This window comes from Drosophila busckii, chromosome 2R (assembly GCF_011750605.1).
Source record: "Drosophila busckii strain San Diego stock center, stock number 13000-0081.31 chromosome 2R, ASM1175060v1, whole genome shotgun sequence".
NCBI lineage: Eukaryota > Metazoa > Arthropoda > Insecta > Diptera > Drosophilidae > Drosophila > Drosophila busckii.
The window spans coordinates 15,982,790-16,006,100 of NC_046605.1; the positions used below are offsets into that span (position 1 = coordinate 15,982,790).

At 42.2% G+C, this 23,311-nt stretch overlaps 2 protein-coding genes across 11 annotated transcripts; one reads left to right on the plus strand and one right to left on the minus strand.

Moving 5' to 3' along the window:
* Window positions 1-2,259: 2,259 nt before the first annotated feature.
* Window positions 2,260-12,335, minus strand: LOC108595098 (zinc finger protein Xfin). Of its 5 annotated transcripts, none has more exons than XM_017980251.2 (5): window positions 12,211-12,335; window positions 4,448-5,674; window positions 4,113-4,391; window positions 3,924-4,049; window positions 2,260-3,545 (listed from the first exon to the last, which is right to left on the minus strand). In XM_017980251.2, the coding sequence occupies exons 2-5, from the start codon at window positions 5,672-5,674 to the stop codon at window positions 3,099-3,101; spliced, it is 2,079 nt and encodes a 692-aa protein (XP_017835740.2). In that variant the 5' UTR covers window positions 12,211-12,335; the 3' UTR covers window positions 2,260-3,098. The 5 variants fall into 5 exon arrangements, with proteins under 5 accessions (XP_017835740.2, XP_017835742.2, XP_017835738.2 ...); XM_017980253.2 differs by having other exon boundaries at window positions 4,113-4,358; window positions 4,448-5,677; XM_017980249.2 differs by having other exon boundaries at window positions 4,448-5,677.
* Window positions 12,336-14,904: 2,569 nt separating this feature from the next.
* LOC108596742 (protein lingerer) lies at window positions 14,905-23,285 on the plus strand. Of its 6 annotated transcripts, XM_017982812.2 has the most exons (13): window positions 14,909-15,402; window positions 15,472-15,646; window positions 15,706-17,422; window positions 17,613-17,720; window positions 18,049-18,153; window positions 18,264-18,370; window positions 18,429-18,958; window positions 20,129-20,263; window positions 20,336-20,461; window positions 20,531-20,782; window positions 20,851-21,006; window positions 22,035-22,067; window positions 22,549-23,285. In XM_017982812.2, exons 1-13 carry the CDS (start codon window positions 15,010-15,012, stop codon window positions 22,645-22,647), a joined length of 3,936 nt encoding a protein of 1,311 aa, XP_017838301.1. In that variant the 5' UTR covers window positions 14,909-15,009; the 3' UTR covers window positions 22,648-23,285. The 6 variants fall into 6 exon arrangements, with proteins under 6 accessions (XP_017838304.1, XP_017838298.1, XP_017838303.1 ...); XM_017982815.2 differs by lacking the exons at window positions 22,035-22,067; window positions 22,549-23,285 and adding an exon at window positions 21,174-21,775 and having other exon boundaries at window positions 14,905-15,402; window positions 18,429-18,553; window positions 20,851-21,124; XM_017982809.2 differs by lacking the exons at window positions 22,035-22,067; window positions 22,549-23,285 and adding an exon at window positions 21,174-21,772 and having other exon boundaries at window positions 14,907-15,402; window positions 20,851-21,124.
* Window positions 23,286-23,311: the final 26 nt, after the last annotated feature.

Genomic DNA, 23,311 nt, shown 5'->3' on the forward strand with positions numbered 1-23,311 from the left:
TTAATGCTGTAAATCTCACTTTGGTGTAGACAGGAAATAAGCTTCAGTGTCAATATATTACACTTAATGTTTGCTTTATTAATTTAGATTAATTCGATTTGATTCTAAAAAACATCACAGTGATTTGCGCTGCGGCTTGAATTATAGATATTTTAAGCAAAACTAAAACTTAAAATAACTTGACTAATTAGCATGATAAGTTATAGCTATGGAAATTCATTTTACACACTTGTTCGCTTAATCAATTATAAGAACTTAACTAATAATAAATAAAAGCACCATATAATGAGCGAAGCAACATTCTACTAGATAAAATACTATAAAAACTATAAGTAATTATATTATTGTATTAATATTATTATAATAATATTAGTTCTTATAAAAATCGCAGCTCGTTGAGCTATATTTAATTGGAAATGCAATCATCAATCAATTAATCATTAATCATAAATCATTTTTAATCACAATGTTGACACAGCTTTAAAACTGTATAGATTAATTTCAACAAATTCTAAGAAACTCGAGGCTATTGCAAATTTTAGGTCATATGTATCAGAGAACTACAAAACTTATACCTTGAGTCAAGCTCAAACGGAAGAATTCTAGCTCAACTCCTGTTTACTGATTGTAAAAATCAGCTCGAGCTGATTAGCGAAGACTGAGCGGTTTCGCGGCGAATTCAAATCATATTAACAGCTGTTATCAATATTGTAGCGAAATTTGACTTGTTGTTGGTGGCACTAAGTCGGTTAGTGTCCCGGTGGCGGTCAGCTGATCCCACCGAAAGCTCAGCTTGTCGACTCGGCTGATCCTGTGTCCTGCCCATCTTATTTTGGCCGTTAATATTTAAACTTATTAACCATGACGCATACATTCGTTCCTCCTCTAGTTAAGTAAGCTTTTGAGATACTTTAAGTATACTTTATAATTTAAAAACTTAGCGCGCAACGGTTTTGCAGCCATAAAATTTTACATTTCGACAAACTGCTAAAGCGCTGTTAATGTTAAAGCAGCATTCAGATTTAATATGTTAGCCAAGACACAACCCGGAATGACGAATTTGGAAATGTTAGCCTTGGGCGGCAAAATTTAATTTTAAAAAAAGACCGTTTAATTTATGTATTATTATTGTTATGTGTAATTTTTTTTTTAATCTGAGATTTATTTGTAAAACATATATTTGTTGTTTCAAACCGTTTTTCTTTTTATTTTTAAAAAAATTAACATGCCTTTTTATTGTTGTAGCTATAATTATATAATTACTAATTAAGTAAATATTCTGTTTTTATTGCTTAGTTATACGTATATATATATTACTTTTTTTCGATTTACATAATGCTATTAAAAATGGTAACATGAAAGTTTTGCTAAAAATTTTAACGTTAAACGTTTTGATTTCCAAAAATTGTTTTTTGCTCTGCAACCCCAGCGATAACAATGTTATAATTGTTTTTGTTTACGTATGCTAATTAACAATGTTGAAAGTAGAATTTAATATTAACAATGAAAATAATATTTATGTATATATAGATAAATTGATATTAAAATTAAATGAACACAACAAACCATTTACATTAGAATAATTGGCTAGAGTAGAGCAATTATACAATTACGTATGTAAGTATGCTAATAATTTGTGTAAAGACGAAAGAATTGTATAAAATGCAAGTGCTGCTGACTGTGCAAACAAAAATGAATAACAAAAACATTTTGTATTCACTCTAGGTCTAACTTAAAGCAAATAAACCAAAGAAAACAAAATATTTGTACAAATTACACGAGTTACGAATTAAAACGAAAGTATTATACAATTAAAAGATTTACGCTATGCTAGAAATTTGTTGTTTGTGAACCTCATGGACGGATGTTTAGAATCTGAAGAATTGGCGCACAGCAGGCTCAGAGTCGAGGCTGCATACAACCCCCGAGTGACGTCAGCAAAGTGGGAAGAGAGGTTTTCTTTTTTTGTGGAAGGGAAAGGGGAAGGGATAGGCTTATACACAATTTCGATTTACACTAAAGTTAACTAGTTGCTAATTAACAGCTTATATAACCGTTTACATACATTTTCACTTAACTTGTTGGTTGGTTTTTTTGTACAGTGTATACGCAAAACGTGCTCGTATCGTATATAGGCATCTAAGGCATAGTTTTACTTTTTGTTTGTCAATATTTGTAATATTTAAACAAAGTACTTATTAGACTTTATATATTTTTTTTGTTTACCAATTATTTACAACAATTTTGTATCACATTTGCATTTGTTAACAATAAGAAGAGGCAACTAAATAATATTCCGTTTCATTGCTTTGCTTTGCTTTGTTGTATGCAAACTTTTGAGCAGCACTGTGCGAACAATATACGCTTTGTTTTGTTAGACGTACTAATAACATTGGATTCTTCGTTATAGATTTTTTCTTGTAAGTATTGCAAGTTTTATAAGTTAGCTTAACTAAGAGCTAAGTAAAAGGTACGAGTATATAATATATATCTTAAATGTGTTATCTTTTACTGTGTGTGTGTGTCTAACTGTTGTGTATATAGTATATATATGTTCTATATAGATCAAACTTGTTTTCTGCTGTTCTAATAAACTCTGAAAAACATAACAAATTGAAAGCCCTCGGTTAAAGTTTTCAAGTGCGTACGCATACTCTTATGGACAACTGTATGTGTGTGTGTGTGTATGTGTGTGTGTATTTGTGTTTATATTAAAAACAATGCAACGCCTTTGAGGCATTTGCGCTTACGTAACGTAAGACGTAAGCCAGTTACACTGGCTGGAAAAAATGACGTTATTGCCTTGATTGGAGCACTTAGAATTTACACCAGACTACAGACTAAAATGTTGCATTATTAACACTACATAACAGGGTACAGGGGGAAGTTTGCTCTCTAATATTATTCTCGTTAACAATTGTTACTGTTGTTGTTACTGTTGTTGTTGCTGTTTTGGGGACTTTAGGTAACTACGTAGCTCTCATTATTATTGTTTTCTCAAAATATTATTAAAACTATATTTATTTAGATGTATGTGTGTGTATGCTGTTGAGCTTCTTGAGCCGTCGGCCACTTCACTTGCCGACCAACTGTGGCTGCTATTGATGGCTCTTGCTCAGCAAATGCGAGTTGAACTCATAGACATTGTTCAGCTGCTCGCCACAGATGTTGCACTTCCACGGATTACTCTCGCAGTGGCAGCCCTTGTGCAGAAAGTAGAGCGTCTCATCCGGAAACTCGATGCCACAAAAGTGGCAAGTGAGTATCTGCTTGCGATTGAGCAGCAGCTCGCTCTCCTGGCCCGTCGAGGTAATGGTGCCATTGCAAATGGGCGTGCCACTGCTGCCATTGTGGCTGCCATTGGGCGTGGCTGAGCCGCTGGAGTTGGAGGCAGCTCCATTGCCGCCGCTGCCATTCGTCATATTTTGTGGCATGTTCTGCAGCTCATGCTCCAGCGGTGTGGCATTGCGTGTTATGCGATTGTTGGCCTTGGCGCAAATGCGTCGCTTCAGATCCTCGCGCAGCAGCGACTTGAGTGGGGAGACCTGAATAGACAGAATAGTCAAGTGTAAGTTATTAAAGCCGTGAGCAATAACAAAAGCATTATTTTAATAAAAATATAAGCTAATTATGAAATCAAATATTAGCTAATTGCAATAAGCAGTGACTTTACACATTTACTGCTGCTCTATTTTCAAATTCGTTTCTATTTTTAAAATACATTTATATATAAGAAAAAGTAAGTTGAAAGAGCTGCAATATGAAAGCAAATTCTCAAATGGAAACAAAAGCTACATTAACATTTCTTTAACTCTAAAGTATTGGCAAATAATTATTTTGTTCACTAGTGATCTATTCTATATTTTAAAACTCTGAATTCTAAATCCTTCTCAATTTCCAATCCATCGCTTAGTCCACTGTACCTTGATCAATGAGGTGATTCTGTTATTATTATTATTGTTGTTGGTGCTAAGCTCGGAGTCGCTATTGGCATCCGCATGACCATTGAGCAGTGAGTCCTTCTTCTCCGCATCCTCCAGCAAAGGTTCCTGCCGAGCACAACGAAACTCAATTAATCTCTATCCTTACATAGTTGCAATTCTTGCACTCACCTGTTTGATGGGTATGAGACTTATGGAGGGCGTTATGTGATTCTCATGATGGTGATGATGATGATGTTGGTGATGGCTCTTGGTAGTGCTGCTGGCAATGGGCGTGGCCTTTGTGTTGCAATCCATGGGCAAATCTTGCGGCGCTTGCAGAATCAGCGTGTGCTCCTTGAGCTTCTCACAGCTGTTGCCAGTGTCCAACTCCCCATTGTTGTTGTTGATGTTTGTGCTGTTGTTGTTGTTGTTGCCCTGTAAAGCAGATTCACGCAAAACGCAAATCAGCTGAGCGCTCATAAGCAAATTGGCAACAATTGTTAACAAATTGTTTGTAGACTTACATTGTAGAGTTCCGTGTTGCCCTGCTCGTTGAGCGTGGAGATCTCCACGTGCGGCGTGAGAAAGTGCATGGGGGGCGTGGCATTCTCCAGCGAACGCACCGATTCGCCGCTATCACTTTGATGACTCGCCGGTGGCGGCACCTGTGGCTGCTGCTGCTGCTGCTGTGGCAAGTTGGCCAGCGCTTGTGGCACATAGCTGGCCGCTGCTGCAGCAGCCGCCGCTGATGCCTGCGACTCCAGTGCCAGCAGCAGCGACGAAGTGCCACCCGGCCCGGGATTGTCCAGATCGATGCCATGACGATTGAAGAAATGTATGCGCAGCGACTTCATGGAGCCGGCACGATAACTGCAGAGCGGGCAGGTCTTCACCAGATCGTGCTGACCCACATGCTCGTTCTGGAAGTGAGCGCGCATGGCGATCTGGCGCTGGAAGCCGCGATTGCAGATGGGGCAATGGTAGGGCAATGTTTTGGTGTGCGTGGTGAAATGCTCGGCCAGATGGTCCTTGCGAAAGAAACGCTTCTGGCAGACGCGGCACTCGTAGGGCTTCACGCCCGTGTGCCGCATCTTGTGGCGCCGCATATTGGCGCCATTTGAGAACTTCATGTTGCAAACATCGCATTCGAAAACTTTGCGTGATGCGTTTGTTGCGCCTACTCGCCTAGCCCATAGCACCATATAAGCTGCCGTTCTGCCATTACTCTTGCAGGTGAAACTGCTGGCGGAAGACTTGAGATATACCTCCCATCCGTCCATGAGCCGCCTGCCGCACCAGCACCCGTAATTACCGCCGCCGCCTGATTTGGCCGTCTCCATATGACTAACGCTCATATTTTCCGGCTCCTCATGCTCCTCGCTCTTCAGCCGCACCGCTGCCGCCGCCACTGCCGCCGCCGCCTGCCCCGCCGCCAAACATTGCACCACATGCAGCAGCAGCGACGCTCGCGAATTTGTCTCAAAGTTATCGCAGCGCTCGCAGCGAAAACTCAGCGGCGGTGAGTGCGCGCCCGTGCTGAGGTTCGTCGGCGTCGGCGTCGCTGCCAGCGAGCGCGCATCCGTTTGTTCCGCTTCACTTGCACTGACAGCCGCCGCCGCTTCCTTCAGACTGCGCAGCGCCAGCGCATTGTGATGCAGCAGCGCTGCCGCCGTCGGCGTCATATCCACGATGAGCCCATTGTTGCCGCCCAGGTCCATGCTGCTAGCTGCTGTGCTTATTGTATCGGCCATCTGCTGCAAAGAAAATCAAATATACATATATTAAAAAAATAATTCATTCATTTATAAAAAATTTGTAAATGATAATTAATTTGTAGTTTGTTTTAATTGCTAAACATGAACTACATTTAAAAAGTTTACAAAGTCAAAGTTGCAGCTTCATCTTCAAGCAACAACAATTAGAGTTTAATTCAAGGTTCAAACTCTAGTTTATTACAACAGCTGCTAATAAGATTTATTTAAACTTATAAGACCAAATGCAAGTTGCAGTTTGCAATAAGATCTTTGTTACTAATTTGCAACTAAATCTTTTAGCTTAGCTGCTGCCTTTTGCATTTTTAGTTAATAGCAGCCTACTTTCAATTTAAAAGCTAATAAATTGCTGTTGCAATAAATTAATAAAATAAATCTTCAATTTATTATAGCAACAACTGTTAGAGATGCTGTAAATTAATGCTGAGACAATTAATTTCGTATACATAAATCAATCAGATGCAACACAGCAATAAAACCAAAATTGAATAACATTGCCTGGAGACTTGAGCTAATGCATTTTGGTAACTTCAATACTAACTGCAAATTGGCCAAGAACAACAACAACACACACACACACACACATACAAATGTGCAGCTGTAACCATTTTTGGGCGTCTGCCACTTTTGCCGCTGAGCCCCATGAGCGGAGCGGTGCGGTCTGTGAAAATACCAAAGTTATTGAGGCCAATTACTGGTCTTGCAGGTGGGCAAGCGTTTGGCCAACACACACACACACACACATAGAAACATAAGTGCTTTAGAGCTGCATTTAAAACTTGATATTTTCAGTTCTTTCATCTCCATTTGGTTGTGTTTCTTAGAAATTAGTTTATTGATTTGTCAATAGGTCAAAGTTAGGATAGTTAGCAGCGGCTCCAATCAATAATTTGCCTTTTGTTATTGTGTTCGTCGCGCAGCTTAACTTAATTTGAGATGCGACCTTGAAACAGTTGTGAATGCATTAGCATTAGCCAGATCACAAAGCCAAAGAGCCATGAACAACGAGCCAACTAACCAAGCGATCATCATCATCATCAACTTGTGCGCCCCATCTAAAAACTCTACAACATTTACATAAATCTATTTATAAACATATGTACATGCATATGTAACAGATTCAGATTTCATGTTTGCCTTTGTGCATCTCTGGGGCAGGTCAGGCGAATTGAGGGCGAGAGCTGGCATTTCATTTCATCATTTTAGTTTTTTTTTTTTTTCGAGCAAGCCAAAATGTGTGCCAGCTACTTAGGCCTATTTCAATCTACTTACACACACACATGCATACATATGTAAATAATTACAAACACACTTTGGCGCCCTGTAAAAATTAAGATACATAACAGGTTTCATTTATGCGCTGCGATGAGTGGGTTAACCTTGTTTTTTGTTTCTTTGAACTAATGTTTGACCAGGGGTTAAGCCAGTCTGGCAGTTTAAAAGATATGTTTGGTATTAGAATGTAAAATTTGCATAAATAAAAAGTCCAAACTTTTGTTTGTTCGCTCAAAATTATAACTTTTTATTTTAAGATAAGCGTTTCAGTTCAATCGAAACATTAAATTGCTTTCACAGAATTTTATTGCTCTATTTGCGTAAGCACAATTTTGTTTTATCTACAAACTGTTTTTGCTAAATTTCTTTAACATTTTTATGAATCAGCTTAATTATGCTTTATTTGTTTAAGTTCAAGCTTTCAAACGCTTTGTTATTTTGTAAGCTTCTTGTCAGAATTTGCGCTGCTGCTGCATTTGCATACATTTCTTGCCTATATATGTATGTATATACTTAGTATCTATGTATGCGTTTGTATATGTATTTCTTTAGTTTGGCTGCTTGGTGCTTCGTTAGTGACTCTAGGTAGATAATTATGAGGCAAATGCCAGAGAGTTGTTGTTGTTGTTGATAGTTTTCGTGGTTTGGTTAGTTAGCTGTCCAATGAAGTCATTGGGTCAAGTTTTAAAAGTGCAACTGGGTCACACACACACACAGATACAGTTCAGTTTAGTTCATCTCAGCGCGCTGAGCTTGGGCAGCGACGCTTTGGGGTGTCGCTTGTCCCGCATTTTCACTGCGTGCTCCCAATTTTTGTTTAAGTTTAAGTAGAGCCCAAAACGCAAAATGAAAATCTAAAGCTCCTTTGCTTTTGGCTTTGGCCAAATGAGAGCGCGCACACGCTATCACACAAAAGCAAAAGCAGCGAACATAATTGGAACACTTTGAGAGCCCTTAATGACGTCGACGTCGTCAACTGAGGCGACTGCGACGCTGGCAGCAAACGGCGATGCTGACTTGTAGGCCAATTGAAGCTTTTGCATTTGATTTAAAGGTGCTTAGCGCACTATTCACATTCAAATTCAAATTTAAATTATTGCCTGATAAATCATTTCATTGAGCATTAACAAAATGCTGCACACACACACGCACACTAGCAATAATATTAGAGAGCGACAAAATAAAAATATAAAAAAAAAACCTATTTGACCTTAACAGCATTCGCCTACCGGTTTTCTAGTACCCTGAAGATGATGAGCATGCTCCCCCCTCTCTCTCTCTCTCAATCAGCTCTACATCTCTTGCACACGCAATTATGAAAATGAGTCAGTCGGTCGATCTGCTTTTTGTTGCTACTTTTGGCCAAATCAATGAAACTACATTAGCATGCCAAACTGTTCCTGTTCTCGCAGAATACGAAAGCGCCGCTCAGCATTTATTTGTCAGTGCCTGTGTCTATGTGTGTGTGTGTGTGTGTGACATGTGCCTTTTAGAACAAACAAACAAACAAACAGGCACACGAGACTAAACGACGCGACGTCGATGGCAAACCACTTTCCACGGGTGACACACTTTTATGCTACGTGCTCTTTTGCTACTTTTGCTGCTGCTTTTATTACAGCGACTGCGACTGCGACGTAGGCGCCGCAGCCAACAGCGCCGCTACTCCCATAATAGAAAGTGGAACAGGAATTTCCCTCCCATCAATGCCAATGCGCTGCCAACAACAACAACAACAGCAACAACTAGAGGAAGAAGCAGCAGCAGCCGCATTGCTGATGATTTCATTTTAGCTTTTAGCTTGCAGCAGCAGCAGCAGAAGCAGCAAGCACCCGTCGCGCTCATTGCGAAACACTTGCCACGGCCAACAAGCAAATGGCAATAACAACAACAGCAACAACATGGCAACAAACACAACAGCAAAAGGCATAAAAAATAGTTCAGTAGCGCCAAACAGCGCTCAGCTGAGCGCCAAAGAGCACAAGAGCACGCGTAGCTGAAGAGAGCGCGCTGCTGTCAGGTGAGAGCGAGCGACCATAAAAACCAATGGGAATTGAATGGGAAATGCATGCCGCATATTTTGTTTATGCTCTTTGTTTTGCTTCAGCGATTGTTCGTGTGTTCTTAAAAACACACGCACAAACATATAAATTAATTAAATTCTGTTTAAATGTGTGCCATTAATAACAATAATAAAAAAAGAGTAAAGTAGAGTGTTTGTTGCAACAAGGCTTTCTACCGCCATGCACTTGACGCGTGAAGTATTTTCCAATTGGAGTGGCCAACAGCAGCAGCAGCAGCAGTAGCAGAAGAAGCAACTGCTCCCCCAACCCGTTCCGTTTCGTTCCATTCCATGCTGGCTTTTGCATGCTCTTCGCTCTCTTTGGTAAGTGGCACTGGCTGGCCGTATAATTTTTATTTTTTTTCTGTGCTGACCTAATTATACGCTCATTTTGATTCACTTGATTTTCTCTGCGCACACCAACAAACACAGCACACCACACACACACAGTTACACGCACACATGCACAAGTTTCGTCATTGCGACGACAAGTGGAGCAGCAGCAGCAGCAGCAGTGGAGGCGGTAGCGGTGGCGGCATATTGAGGCAGGCGGTGGCGGCGACCGCAATATTTTTGTGGTTACTGGGACGCACTCACACACACACACACACATGCATACGGTACATTATTGGGCTTCCCATAGATACAATTGTAGACAAGTACTACTCACACGTTATTTTTGCACTCTATTTATGTTTTGTATCACACACACACACATGCACACACTCTGTCGTTCTAGTTAATTTTGAATTGCATTTGTTTATGCGTAATGCATTTAATTTATTATTTATTATATATTTTATTTATTTCGGCTGATTCTGCCTCTGTTTGCTTAACACCTGCGCCAGCGCTCCCACGAGAATTCTCACGACGCGCGAATTCTTTGGATCACGTTTTTGGTTTGGAGCTTTGCCCGCTGCCGATTCCAATTCCGATTCCGCTTTCAGCGTCGACGACGCGCACGAACGAACTGAAACCCAAGCAAACTGCAATCGTTGGTGGAAGTCTCTGGTCTCTGCCGCCGTTTCTGTTTTGTTTTGGGACGGAAATGACAGTGGCTTAGTCGCAGCTTCAGAATGCAAATGGGGTTCGAGGCAAAAACAAGTCGGTAGCTTTAATGAGTGCAAAAACGAAGCTACTTATGAGATTGTATCTTTTAGATAAATGCTTGTCAACTGATCATATCGCAGACTGGTCGACCCCCCTTTATGCGGCGTCACTGGGCAAAGATTTGCCAATCGTTGGCGCGCGGTCGAGCTCTCAGCCACAGCAGTCGCAGCAGCTAGCAGCAGCAGAATTTGAAATTAGGTCAACAGGTTTGGTTGGTGGGCCTGAAGAGTCTCTGCCGCTGCCGCTGTCGACGTCAACGTCAACGTCGGGCCTATTCGTATGATAGTTATAGTTACTAGAGTGTGTTACTTTTGCTGTCTGCTGCTTGTGCTGCTTGTTTTATTTGGTTTACCTACGACCTCGGACTGTCGCTGCCATCCGGGCATCAATCGCAGCGCTACGACGCGCATCGCAAGCCTACGCTGACGATGGCGTTGACGCCAACACCGACGTCGACGCCAACGCAATATGCGTTCGTTTATTGCACCACAGTTGCTGTTGCAGTTGCGGGTGTCAGAGCTTTTTGCACATATGCATACACACACACAGAGAGACAAATTGAGCACACGGCATGGTTAGAAGCAAATGAAGGAGCACCACCAAGTGTGGGAAGCAGCGGCGTAGGGAAGAGATACTAAGATTGCGCCCGTTTTCATTACGTTGCATTAGATCTTTTGCAAGCGGGCGCAAATATACAAAACTATGCACGTGTGTGTGTCTATGCGTGTGTGTGTGTGCGAGTGCGTTTGCATTTGGGGGGGAATATATACACATATACTTGTGTTTGTGTGCATGCACTTGTATTTGTAGTTGTAAACTGGGTGACGTACACATGCACTGAAATGGAAATGGCAAGCAAAACCAAAAACGAAACTGGTGACCAACTTGAATTTATTTTCATTGCGTTTTGTCCATGAGACTCTCAGCATGAGTTGCCACATACTTCTTAGTTGGTTTCTATGTCACAATCAAACACAGACCAACACACACACACACTGATGCCAAAAGGTAAGAAGCATTAAATGTAAACTCACTCGTCGACTTGAAAATACACTTGCCAAGAAGTAAACTCTCTAGAAGAAACATTTGTATGTGGGTAGAAAAATGTGGCCGTCAATAAGCTCTTTTTAATATTTATTATTGTTTTTACCAAGCATATCTTATTTATGGAATTTGTCTGTTGTATACCCTATTGGGTTTTCAAACGCTGTAGTGTATATCAGCAGGCAGCACCTGCAAGCAGCAGCGCCGCAGCCGCAGCGCCAACAGATAATCCCAGTAGAAATTGAAACTGGCTGCGGCAAGTTTAGAAACTGGTATAGAAATACACACACATATGGAGGCAATCGACCTTGTAGGATTGTATTTTGTCTTGGAGCGCACGCCCGTAACTGGGCCAACATGATTGCACTGAAATCAGGTGGGCGTGACGTAGGTAAATGTTGCCCAATGCATAAGTGTATGTGTGTGCGTTGGTGTTTGTGCATGCATGTGTTTGAATGTGTGTGTGTGTGTGTGTGAGTGTATGGGAACATTTGAAGAAGAAGAAGAAAAATGACTAGCGCGCATCAGAAGCTTTTGTTACCCTTGGCTGCCTTTCGAAATTCAAGCAACTAAAATAGCCACATGGATTTTCATAAGAACAAGAACAACAATAACAATAACAACAACAACAACAACAATATTAGGCCTTGTATTTGTTCTTGTCGTTGGTTTTACCTTCAGCCCAGCTGGAATATTTCGCAAGCGTCTATGCCTTGTATTTTGTAATTTTTTGATTTTGAAATACCACAAGGTGCATTCTAAACAGCAAAAACACACACACACACACACTTAGACAAAAACTCTTGTTCACTCTCAGCACTCAAATGAAACTCAAAATACACACACACACACACACACACACTCACAGATAAAAACTGCAATTCTTTTGGCTTAGCTTGACTTCGTTGGTTTCTCAATGGAGTATGGGCAAGCGCTTTTTTTTTGCGGGGTTGCCGGGGCTGCGCAAGGTGCAGCGCAGCAGCAGCAGTAATAACAACAACAACAACAACAACAGCGCACTAACCTTCCTTTCTCACTCCCCGCTCTCGGTTACAGCTGAAGTTGTTTTCTGGAGCGAACGCAAAACAAAATTGAACGTAACGTAACGAAACGAAACGAAAGGGCAAGGCACAGGCGAGCAAAAGTTAAAGCTTAAATAATAAACAACAGTAATAATAATAATAAAATAACGAACGACGCACACGCGTTGCCCACATCTGTTTGGGCCAAAATACGAAACAACACTGGCGTAACGGTCGCTGGCGCTCTATTGTTGTTCCTCTCTGTGTTTTGGCCAACTCTGCGCGCGCGCTTAGTAAACAAGTCGAAGCGATTTCGACGATTCCTCAAGGCCTACAGATTTAGGCCAAAATGTAATGTACAGCGCCAATAGTGGCAGCTTGTCGTTTTTGGCTAGAAACGGAGCTGGGGATCGGGGGTCCATGGTGTGGGCCAACGAGTTTGTAGAAACAATTGGCCGTCGGATGTTCAATCGTTCTAATTGCGCAACATTGCAAGAGATTTGAATTTGAATTATAGCGCTATTTTTTGTAAGCCATAGTTATAGAACTGCTGAACATAATACATGTACCTTTTAATAATGCATGTAAACTGCAATAATGTTGTAAAACTGCAACTTTATAGTCTTTTGCATTTAAAGCAATTAGAAAACTTCACATTCTCGTAATTTAGCTTTAAATTCAAATTTGACGTTTAATAAAAAGAAACACAGAAATGTTAGATGACAGTGTATTATTTCTGCTCCGTAGTGCTTCTCAAACCGAGCTTTTCGTACGCATAGGACTCTCAAACCGTATTTTCGCCGTGTTTAGTTCTTGTCTATGTATGTTGAATGACAGTGTGTTAACAAACTATGCTTGATAACATTAACACCAAACCACACTAGATGACATTGTGCTGTTATTGCTCTCGGCATTTGCAGGTACTGGTAATTTGCTCCGTAAAAATAATTTGTTTACACGTGTAAAACTCGCGTTAAATTTATAAAACTAGTGTCAAAGTGTAGTTAAAGTGAAGCTGAATGTTTACCCAGTGTTTTCCCATTGATGAACAACTATTTGCTAGGCTGAAAATCAAGTTGAAAATTTACAATTAGCCCGCTGTCTGGAGGCGAATTTACAATATAATTGTACTGGCCATTACTTTACATAAGAGTGAAAGAGTCGGCTAGCTGCGGTTTGCAGAAATGGCGTCGAAGTGGTGCACATGGCTTACATGCCAGACAATGAGCTGTTTGGCACACGCTAATATAAGAATGATGCAAATCTGCGATATTTAGACCTAACAAGATGAGTCGAACTATTTTGCTTAGTGCGCTTAAGTAGTTTAAACAGTGGCTACTATAAGTATTGACATGTACACCATTTTGTCCGGTTTTTAGTCTGCTTTGCGCTCGTCATTCGGTTTCAATGCCCCCATAATGTAGTGTTGAAAAGCGCCATTGTTGGAACAGTGCTGTGCAATAACAGCGAACCCAAACAAAGGCATTATTTTTGTCAATAAATAAGAAATAACAGTCGTTTAAAAGATAAGCCAAATGAAATTAAGAGGGATATTTTTGTTTATTAATCGAGCATAAATTAGTAAGTCGAAGCATAATTGATTGCTGCTGGTAACGCTTTAATGCGGCGGGCAGTGCGAGCGAGATGACGCTAATATGCATGCACGAAAACCGAACACAAAGCAAAGCTGAAAACCGAAGCGACCAGGCCAAGAGTTTATAAATCAATTTTTTGTGTATGCAAGAGCTGTGCAATTCTTACCGCTTATAAGGTAGTTTTTATTGTTTAACGCAAGTGCAAGTGCACTTATATTGCTAAATTCATAGTAGCGTCAGTACTAATGTGCATATAATTAATAGCTTTAGAATATTATGGTGGTTTTGTGAAATACATGGAGAAAAAGTGTTGCGGCAACGACAGCGGCGACAACCGCAGCAGCTGCTGGCCTCTGTTTGTGTGTGTTGTGTGACAAAGCTTTTTGGATGAGTGTACAAAGTGAAGAGCGAGGATAGAAAAAATAGTAGAGTTAATCAACGCGTGGAAAAAATTCAGCTTAACGTTGAAGAAAAAGCCGTGGAGGTTGGATGTACTTCATTTGCGTCAGCAGATCACGTTTACGTGCGTGTGCTGTCGTTGCGTCGGTGCGCCCCCCGTCAGCCGCACCCTCCCCTAAATTACCTGTTTGCGAATACACACCCGCAGCAGCAGCAGCAGCAGCGCTTGCTTTTGTTTGACGCTTGCTTTGTCCTTCCGTTCCATCTGCAGTTTCGTCTGTTTGTTATGCTGCGAAATATTCTCTCGCTCTCTCTCTCAACTTTACTGCGTGTGTGTGCGTGCATGCGTGTGTTTGTTGAGCTTCTTTCATTATTTTATTTTTCATTCGCTCTCTTTGATTAAATGTACATTGAACTCTCAGCTGGACTGGCCTGTTCTGGTTCAGGTTTTTTTTTGTCTTATTATTTGTCTTAGCCTTTTTCTTTTAATTTGCCATTTAGCCATTTGTTCTATTTTGCTCTCGCTATACGCTCTTGAAGCAACACTTGTTAGTGCGGCATATACTGTATGTATATTTATAGAAAGTTTTTCTAGTTGTTGATAACAATTGCTTTAAACCAATCGCAGTGTGCAGCGTTGTTGTTGTTGTTTTTAAAGGCGTTTTCAGTATTTGTTCGATTTGTTGTTTGTAGCGTGAAATCTTGTGTAAATATAATTTAGACAAAATCAAAACTCGCGTTACTTATTTTCTGGTATTTGTTGTTTGCAATTGCAGCTAATTTGTATATATACAGTGTACATAGAATATGAGCACACAACAAACTCGTTCGGGGGGCGGCGGAGGTCGTACTCAGAAAAAATCAAATGCCGCCGGTGGTGGCGGCGGCGGCGGTGGTGGCAACCATGTGGGCAACAGTAACAACGATGCCAACACACATGCCACCATAACGGTGCATAAGCATAAAGCCGATGCAAACAAGACAGAGAAACCAGAGAAGGCTCAACCAAAGGCCACCACGGAACAGTTGCGCATTGCTCAGATCACTAATAGCACCACAGAGGATCCGCAGATTAATGAAAAGGTCACCCTATTGCTAACAATGACCCAACGCTCCGAAGAGGAGGTCTGCTGTGCTCTAAATGAGTGCGACTTTGATTTGCAGGCAGCGGCCAATTTCTTAATTGAAATATTACCACAGGTAATGCAAGAGCTTAACACTCAATCACGCTTCTTCTTCTTCACTCTCTAATCTTTGTCATTTATACAGGGCGCCTTTGCCAAGTACGAGAAGAAGCGCAAGAGTAAGACCGGCACCGCCGTGGCAGATGGAGCTGGCGGCGATGGCGAGTGGGCCGATGGCAATGCAAATGCGGACAGGCGTGAAAAGTCACGTAATCGCAGCGCCAATCGTGGTGGACGCGGCGGCACCGACAGTCGCGGCTGTAAGTTGTCTACGTCTCCATCAAATTGATTTTAGTTAAATGATTTAAATTGCTTATAGGGCGCGGCAGAGAGGCGCGTGAGAATGATCGCAATATGCGTGAATCTCGTGGCGGCGAGCGCGGCGGCGAGGAACGCGGAGCCAACGACAACTATCGTGGTCAGCGCAATGGTGGACGAGGTGCACCTGGCGGCGGCGGCGGTAGAGATGGTGGTCCACGCGACTCAGCTCGCGGCGGCGGCTTTATGTCACGTCCTGGACGCGGTGGAGGTCGCATGGGTGGACGCGGCGGTGTGGCGCGTGGCGAACGCGGTGGCTTTGCTGCACGCAACAATGCCAACAATGAGGATCATCATGAGGTGGAGCTCTGGGACAATACCATAGCGCAAAATGCTGAAAAGCAGCAACATCAGCAAGGGCACGACGATGCCTGGGGCGACTGGAATAATGAGGAGTATGAGGGCTCGCTAAAGGACAGCAAGGTGTTTACCACGAGTAATCTCAACTCGCAAACGGCAGCGACTGTGGTGAGTGTCGGCACTGAGCTGGCGGCGCCTCCTGGCCTGGAACATCAGCTGGGACAAGCGACGCTTTCGGTAGAGGATGGCAGCAGCACGGCGCCTACGTCCGCAGCAGGCGGAACCACGCCCATGATGCAGTATAGTGCAGCGGTTAGCAATCCACCGCCGCAGCTGCAGAGCAGCACGCCAAGCAGTGTTGCAAATGCTTCACCATATGCATCCAATGCTGATACATTCTCAAGTGCTGCCTCTGCAGCTGCCACGCTGGTGCAGCAGGCGCAGTTGCAGCAGCAGACGCCACTGAAGCCATCGGCCACACTTTCCGCGGAGCAATCTCAGTATTTCAACTCGCTGACGTCGCAAGGCGCCAGTCCCACAGCAGCCGCCGCCGCTGCATCGACTGTCTACGGCCAGAGCAACAACCAAGCAGCGCCGTATCCCAATACATATGCAAATGTGTTTGCTTCAGCGCCCGGTTCCAGCGTTGGCACGCCCAACAACAACAACAACAGCAGCAACAGTAACGATCAATCGCAGCCCACGCAAGTGCGTCGTGCTCGAGCCAAGCTGCCGCCGCCTTCAAAGATACCAGCGAGTGCCGTGGAAATGCCTGGCGACAATGCTCTCAACAACATCGGCTACCTGGATGTGCAATTCGGTGCCATGGACTTTGGCAACGACGACAGCTTTGGCGATGCGCTGCCCGAGAAGTTCAATGCGGGCGTTAGCATCGATGGACAGTCGTCGCAGCAGCAGCAGCAGCAGCAGGACGAGTATCAGAGCAAGACACATCAGCAGCAGGCGGCGCTTACCGCCGGCTTGCAGAACGCGCAGCTGTTACAGGGCGACGCTTTGAGCGCCAGCAGCTATGCGGCACGCACAACGCAGCAGGCGGCGGGCAGCGTGCTGGATCAGTTGACCAAGAGCGATCCCTACGGCCAGGCGGGCAGCGGCAACAATGGCGGCACATCCTATCAGAATGCCTATCAGACGAGCGCTGCCAGCAAGGCGAACAGTGCCTATCAGACGCCAGCCTCTGTGCAAGGTGGCTACAATAGCTCCAGCTATGCGGGCGTGCAATCCTCGGTGGCCAATAGCTATCAGCCCTCGGGCTATGGTAGCTATCAGCCCAATGCGGTCAACTCCTATCAGCAGCAGCAGCAACAACATCAAGCCGCTTCAGTGGCGCAGAGCGCTGCAGGCAGCGGCGTCGCAGCGACACAAAACATTCCCAGTGGCGGACAGAACAGCTCCAGGTAAGCAACAAGTGTTCAGCTTAATCTCTTGCTTGAGTTCTTTTTGTTTTTTGATTGCGCCGCGCTCTTGTTAAGCTTTTAATCTCTCTAATACACTTGTTAACGTTTCGTTTCGTTCTTTTTGTTTAACTCTGCCACGCCCGCCCGCCCACTTGCCAAATCCAACCCTAACTGAAATTTGCCTTAACAGCGCGAATGCGAGCTCCGCCTATCTGTCCTCGGGATATTCGACACCACAAAGTGCTTACCAGTCCAGCCAGAGTGTCTATGGCAGCACTGGTCTCTCCAACAGCAGCGGGTAAGTTGCCCCGCCTACATTACAAAAACACTCATACGCCTCCCTTAACCTGCATGTGGAGCGAAAGTCAAATAAATCATTTGCAATCGAATTGGTTATATATTCTTATAGAATAGCTACAAATAATGTTTAATCAATATTTTATTTATATAGAAAGTTCATGTTCCTTGCATGCTCCTTTGCAAATGATATATATATATATATATATGATAGCCTCCTCTGCTGCGCGCTCTCGCAGCTCTCAGCTTAACTGTAGCTTTGTTTGCTTATCCTTTTGTTTATTGTTCTCTTGTTCTTTGTTCGGTTACGTTTTGCCACACGTGCTCAGGTTTGCTGGCAGCGCAAGCAACTCGTCCTCGCAGTACGGTAACTTTAGTGCTAGCGCTAAGCTCAAGGATGCGGCCACAGGCGGAGCTGCCTCGCACTACGACAGGTAAGCGACGACGACGACGACGAGGCGTACACTTAATGCTCTTTGCTTAAGCACTAACTGAAATGCAAAGCTTATGATATATAGAAATTGATTGAATTTTGAAATTGCAGTGTCTCCACCAGCAGCGGCGTAAGCAGCAGCAGCGCCAGCACGGGCAACGGTCCCGCGGGCGCGGTCAGCGGTGCAAGCGGTGCTAACCAGGCGGTCGTCTCCAACAGTGAGTGTACCTGAAAGTTGAAAGACTGCTCATGTTGACTGATTTTCTTTGCTTGCAGCCAACAACAATGTTAGTGGCAGCAGTTCGGCGAGCAGCGTTACGGCGGTCAATAGCAGCGGCAACAATGTGGCATCGGTTGGTGGCGGACAGCAGGGCGGACCAGGCGGCAACTCATTGTCGGGCGTAAGTAGCGGCGGTGTTGTTGCCGGCGGCGGCAGTGCAGCCAGCGTCGGTGTTGGCGTCGGCGTCAATGCTAGCTCTGTGAGCGGTTCGGTTGCTGCACAAACGGGCACCGCAGCGGTGCTTGCGTCGCTGGCCTCAGCCAGCAATAAGAACAACAGCAGCAGCAGCAACAGCAGCGGCAGCGGTGGTGCTACAACTGTTAGCGCTGGAGCTGGTGGCGTTAGTGGCAGCTCAACTGGTGGTGCTGGTAGTGGTGGTGGCAGCGGCGGCGGCAGCAGCAGCGGCTTGGTGCCCACCAACATCCAAATGGTTAGTCAATATATTCAGACTGGATTGCCATACTATCAGCAACCAGTTTTTTCCTACGAGGAATTACAAATGATGCAACAGAGAGTGCCACATGTGGTGAGTTCATGGAGAAAAGCAAAAAACCAAAACAAAAAAAACCAAACCAAACCAAATCAGCAAAAAAAAAAAACAAAGTGCAATTTCAACTGCAACCATTCGCTCAAATTCAGCTTCAACTCAACTTCAAAACTAAAAACAAACATTTTGTTGTGTACAGTTTAAAAAACAAAACGAATCAAATTCCATTTACGCTCAACGCAAATCAAATCAAATCAAATCATCTCAAAACGTAACAATGGGCTGGCTCAACATACTACGTTGCAAACTGATTAAATCATAACTGTTAACTCTCAGCGTATGCATATAACATATACATGCACATAATTGTATTAACAATTGTTGTCTCTTGTGTTTGTGTGTGTCTGTATCTAATGTATGACTGTGTGTGTGCTGGAACTAAAAGCAACAACAAACTATTGTCTATAATCCTATTACATTGCACATAAGTGTTACAAAATTTGTGTACTAAATTCATCAACATCAACATCATAATCATCATTATCATCTCCAACTAATCCGCTTCCGCATCCACGAATTCCTCAAGACGCACATTCTAAATTCTAAACCTAAAAAAAAAACAAACGTATTGGCATTTTTGTACTGAACGCTTATTAACCAAAGCTGCGAAATATTTCAAATTATAAGTTTGAAATATTTACACCACCACCACCATCCTCTCCAACACTCCACATTACTCAAAAAAGAAAAAAATACAACAAAATTTAAATTTAAGAGGGGGTAGCTATGTAAATGTAATGACAAAAACTCAATTATTACAAATATTCCACTGATATAAGCTAATTTTGAATTCTTTACTTTTAATTTACATTTGTTATCCCCTCTTAAAATTTTTCATTGGCAACTAATTACCTTTAACTGTTAACATTTCATTTATGTTGTGTTCATTACTCATACATTAATGTATATTTAATATTTGTTATTTTGTGAGTTCATCTGCGCCCGCCCAGCTGTGTATAAATTTTCATTTTCTTAACCTGCGACGCTCTGGCAATGCCTGCGCCCAAAACAGATTTCAGTGTATATACCATATGTAAATTCATCGCAGCTAATGCTTACCATTAACAATTGCTGCATTTGACGCCGCGTCCAGCAGTTTCTAATGCTAATGTGTTTTTATTTCTTTCTGCTTGTCTATCCTATTTGCAGCAAGGATATTATGATCTGAACTACACGCCCAACAGCCTCAATGCTGGACGCGACAATCTCGGCTCTGTGGCATACTCAACCATGACTGATGGGCGCTTTGCGCGCACCGACAATAACTCCAGTCCAGTTAGTAACGTAAGCCGACGACGACACAAGTTTGCACAACAAACAATTTCATATCCAATGCTTTGTTTAATTTCGTTTCAGGTTTCAAGCACAATGTCGCAACAAACAGGCTCAAGTGCGCCTATGCTGAATGTTCCTTATGCCTATTTCTATGGCGGCAATGTTGTGCCCGGCGGTTTCCAATATGGCACGCCAGCAATCTATCCAGTAAGTTTAATCGGCACATTCAGCATTGTCATCAAATTGGATTAATCTAACAAATCTTTTGTTCCACAGACACAAATACCGGCAGCCAATACTGCCTCTGGTGGTCAATTCCCCAAGCCTTCATATAGCGCTGGCTATGGCTCAACCAGCTATGATGCGCTCTCTCAGACAACTCAGGATTATACCAAGGGCGGCTACTCGTCCAGCGTGAATCAGCAGAGCAAAACGCAAACGGTTTCAAATCAGCCGCAGGCGGGCACTGGCTCCGATTTAACCTCATCCATGTATGGCAAGGGACACGTGGCGCTAAACAAGGTCAATGTGCGTATACTTAATCGATTAATCAATATATAATACTTGTGGTTAATAACCTTGTGTCGTTTTTGCAGTCGTATGACAAGCAGAGTTTCCATTCGGGCACACCGCCGCCTTTCAATATGGCAAACACACAGACAGCCGGTGGCACCTCGGCCCAGCCCTATGGCATGTATCTGCCGATGCCGGCTGCCGGACACCACAACATGATCCATCAACCCATACATCAGGTAGAGTACAGTTCAGAGCAGCAAGTGCAGGTGCAAACCGAAGCGTATGCCAATGAGTCACAAATGTGGCCACAAGATAATCAGTATGACTATGAATTGACTAATGGGCAGCACCCGAGTGAGACTAAAAATAACAACAATAATAATAATAATGATAATGATAATAGAAATTATATGCAAGATGAGCTCGATGGCATCTCATTTTTCGCCGAGTGAACAGAAGAGAAACCAGAGAAAAAAGAAAACAAATTCCGCAGCATATTTTTTTTGCAGGGATAAAAATTCCATTTACATACATATATAACTTGAACTTCTTCAAAATTATTAACACAAATCGCCTAAGCATAATACTATTCAGTCGTATAACATGGATGCATGTTCCTTTTGGCCATCTGAAACACTTGAATCTAAATTTATAATTTACTATATATGAGAGTAGAACAGAGTTTTGTTTCCTTTTTTAATTCAATTTAATATTATGTTGAACGTTGTTTATGTTGTTGTTGCTCTTTACACTAACATTATATACATACCAAGCACCACATACTAACAATTATAAAATCAAAACTCATCAAGCACCCAACAGTCGCACATTTTTTTCAAATATGAAAATTGGCAATTGGCTTTGATAACTTTTTTCTGGTTTTTAAATCTAATGGCGCGCAATTAATGCTGAATGCTGACTGCTGACTAGTGTGTTTATATAGCTTTAGCTTCTTTATTAATCATCTAACAAAGCATGAGATATACATTATAAACGCGTAATCCATGCATTTGCTAGCTTTTCAAATTAACTTGAGTATAATACTTTATTATGATTATAGATTAACACTCTGGCTTTAGTCTAATATTTCATAGCACACATAGCTTATATAATTATTACGTAGCTTTTATAGTAATTAATCTAATTATTTATACAGCGTGTGGGGAGAGAAGTGCAATGAAATTTGTGATATGCATGAAATTGTTCCGATTGTTTGACTTTTTTCTTTATAATTTCTTTTGATTTTTTATGGGACAACAATTAGATGGACGGCAGGATTCATAGCTCATCCCGCCGGGTAAGTTTCTTGTTTGTTGATTGTTGTTGTAATAAAACTGTATAAACAAAATTGAATAAGCCTATTAAAAAAACAGTTATATATAATTGGTAAATATAATTAACACCCTGTCACAAGCGCACGCATACACTAAAAATAATAATAGTATATCTAACATTTTCTTTCTATTTTTGTACTTTGCTAGTTGTTTTAGTTTGCTTTACACATCACGAAAAGATTTAAAAAATATATATGGAAGGGTTAAACAGAACATTATTCATGCAAATCACGCTGCAGCAACAAATATATAATTATTAAACAAAACTGAAATCATATTGTTTACGCTGCTAACCCACATTCTATACATATGTATGTTTATTGTAAATGGACGCCAAGAAGTATTGAATTAATTACATACATACATATATTTAGTATATACATTTTTGCAGATCATAAAATGTGTTTCTATAAATTAATTGCTTATGAATTGTGTGAATTGCAGGATTCAAACAGCGCCGGACAGCGTCAACAGTCGAGCAGCCAGTCAAAGTCTGCCGGAAAACCGAGCTATCCTACTTCTTACTGGACTGGACAGAACTAGCTTCCGGAGACGACGATGTGGCGGCCACTGCAGCTAACGCTGCAGCAGCAGCTGAACGCGATCCGAGCAAGCGAATTTTGTAATCTACTACGCAGCGCCTACACCACAACAACACCAACAGTAGCAGCAGCAACAGCAACAGCAGCAGGAGCAGGAGTAGTAACAACAACAACAGCAAGCACGCCCATTCACATTTATAATAATATCAGTCAAAGAACGTTGCCTACTACAACAAACACAGTAACAACAACAAATACAGCGCCCACAACAACAGAAACAACAAATCAGTTATTAATGCTTGTACAAGAGACAGATGAAGATACAGACACCGTTGAATATGATGCTAATAAAAGTGATGTTATAAGCGAACCACATTCATCAAATGCTGATAACGATGATGATGATGAAAATTATCTCATGTATGAAGATGACCGATCATATTTTACTTAATAAGCAAATGTTTTTACTACAAAAGCTCTCCTCCTCTCCCCTAAGAAAATACACATAAATAGAGAAGCGTATTTGATAGTATCAACAAACAGTTCATAAGGTATACAAGCTACCTACCAAGCATTCATCAAACAAGCCGCTCACACAACAAACAAACACACACACACACATACACTCATACGTCACACGCAACAGCAACCAAAACATAAACTAA

What these genes read in the sequence shown, in the direction of transcription:
- LOC108595098 (XM_017980251.2), bottom strand. Translation starts at nt 5,674, where the DNA reads ATGGCCGATACAATAAGCACAGCAGCTAGCAGCATGGACCTGGGCGGC. An exon ending in GTCTCATACCCATCAAACAG is followed by an intron (nt 4,050 to 4,112) that starts GTGAGTGCAAGA and finishes TGTGCTCGGCAG; the next exon opens with GAACCTTTGCTGGAGGATGC. An exon ending in GAATCACCTCATTGATCAAG is followed by an intron (nt 3,546 to 3,923) that starts GTACAGTGGACT and finishes CTGTCTATTCAG; the next exon opens with GTCTCCCCACTCAAGTCGCT.
- LOC108596742 (XM_017982809.2), top strand. Translation starts at nt 15,010, where the DNA reads ATGAGCACACAACAAACTCGTTCGGGGGGCGGCGGAGGTCGTACTCAG. An exon ending in GGCGGACAGAACAGCTCCAG is followed by an intron (nt 17,423 to 17,612) that starts GTAAGCAACAAG and finishes TTGCCTTAACAG; the next exon opens with CGCGAATGCGAGCTCCGCCT. An exon ending in ACTCCAGTCCAGTTAGTAAC is followed by an intron (nt 20,264 to 20,335) that starts GTAAGCCGACGA and finishes ATTTCGTTTCAG; the next exon opens with GTTTCAAGCACAATGTCGCA.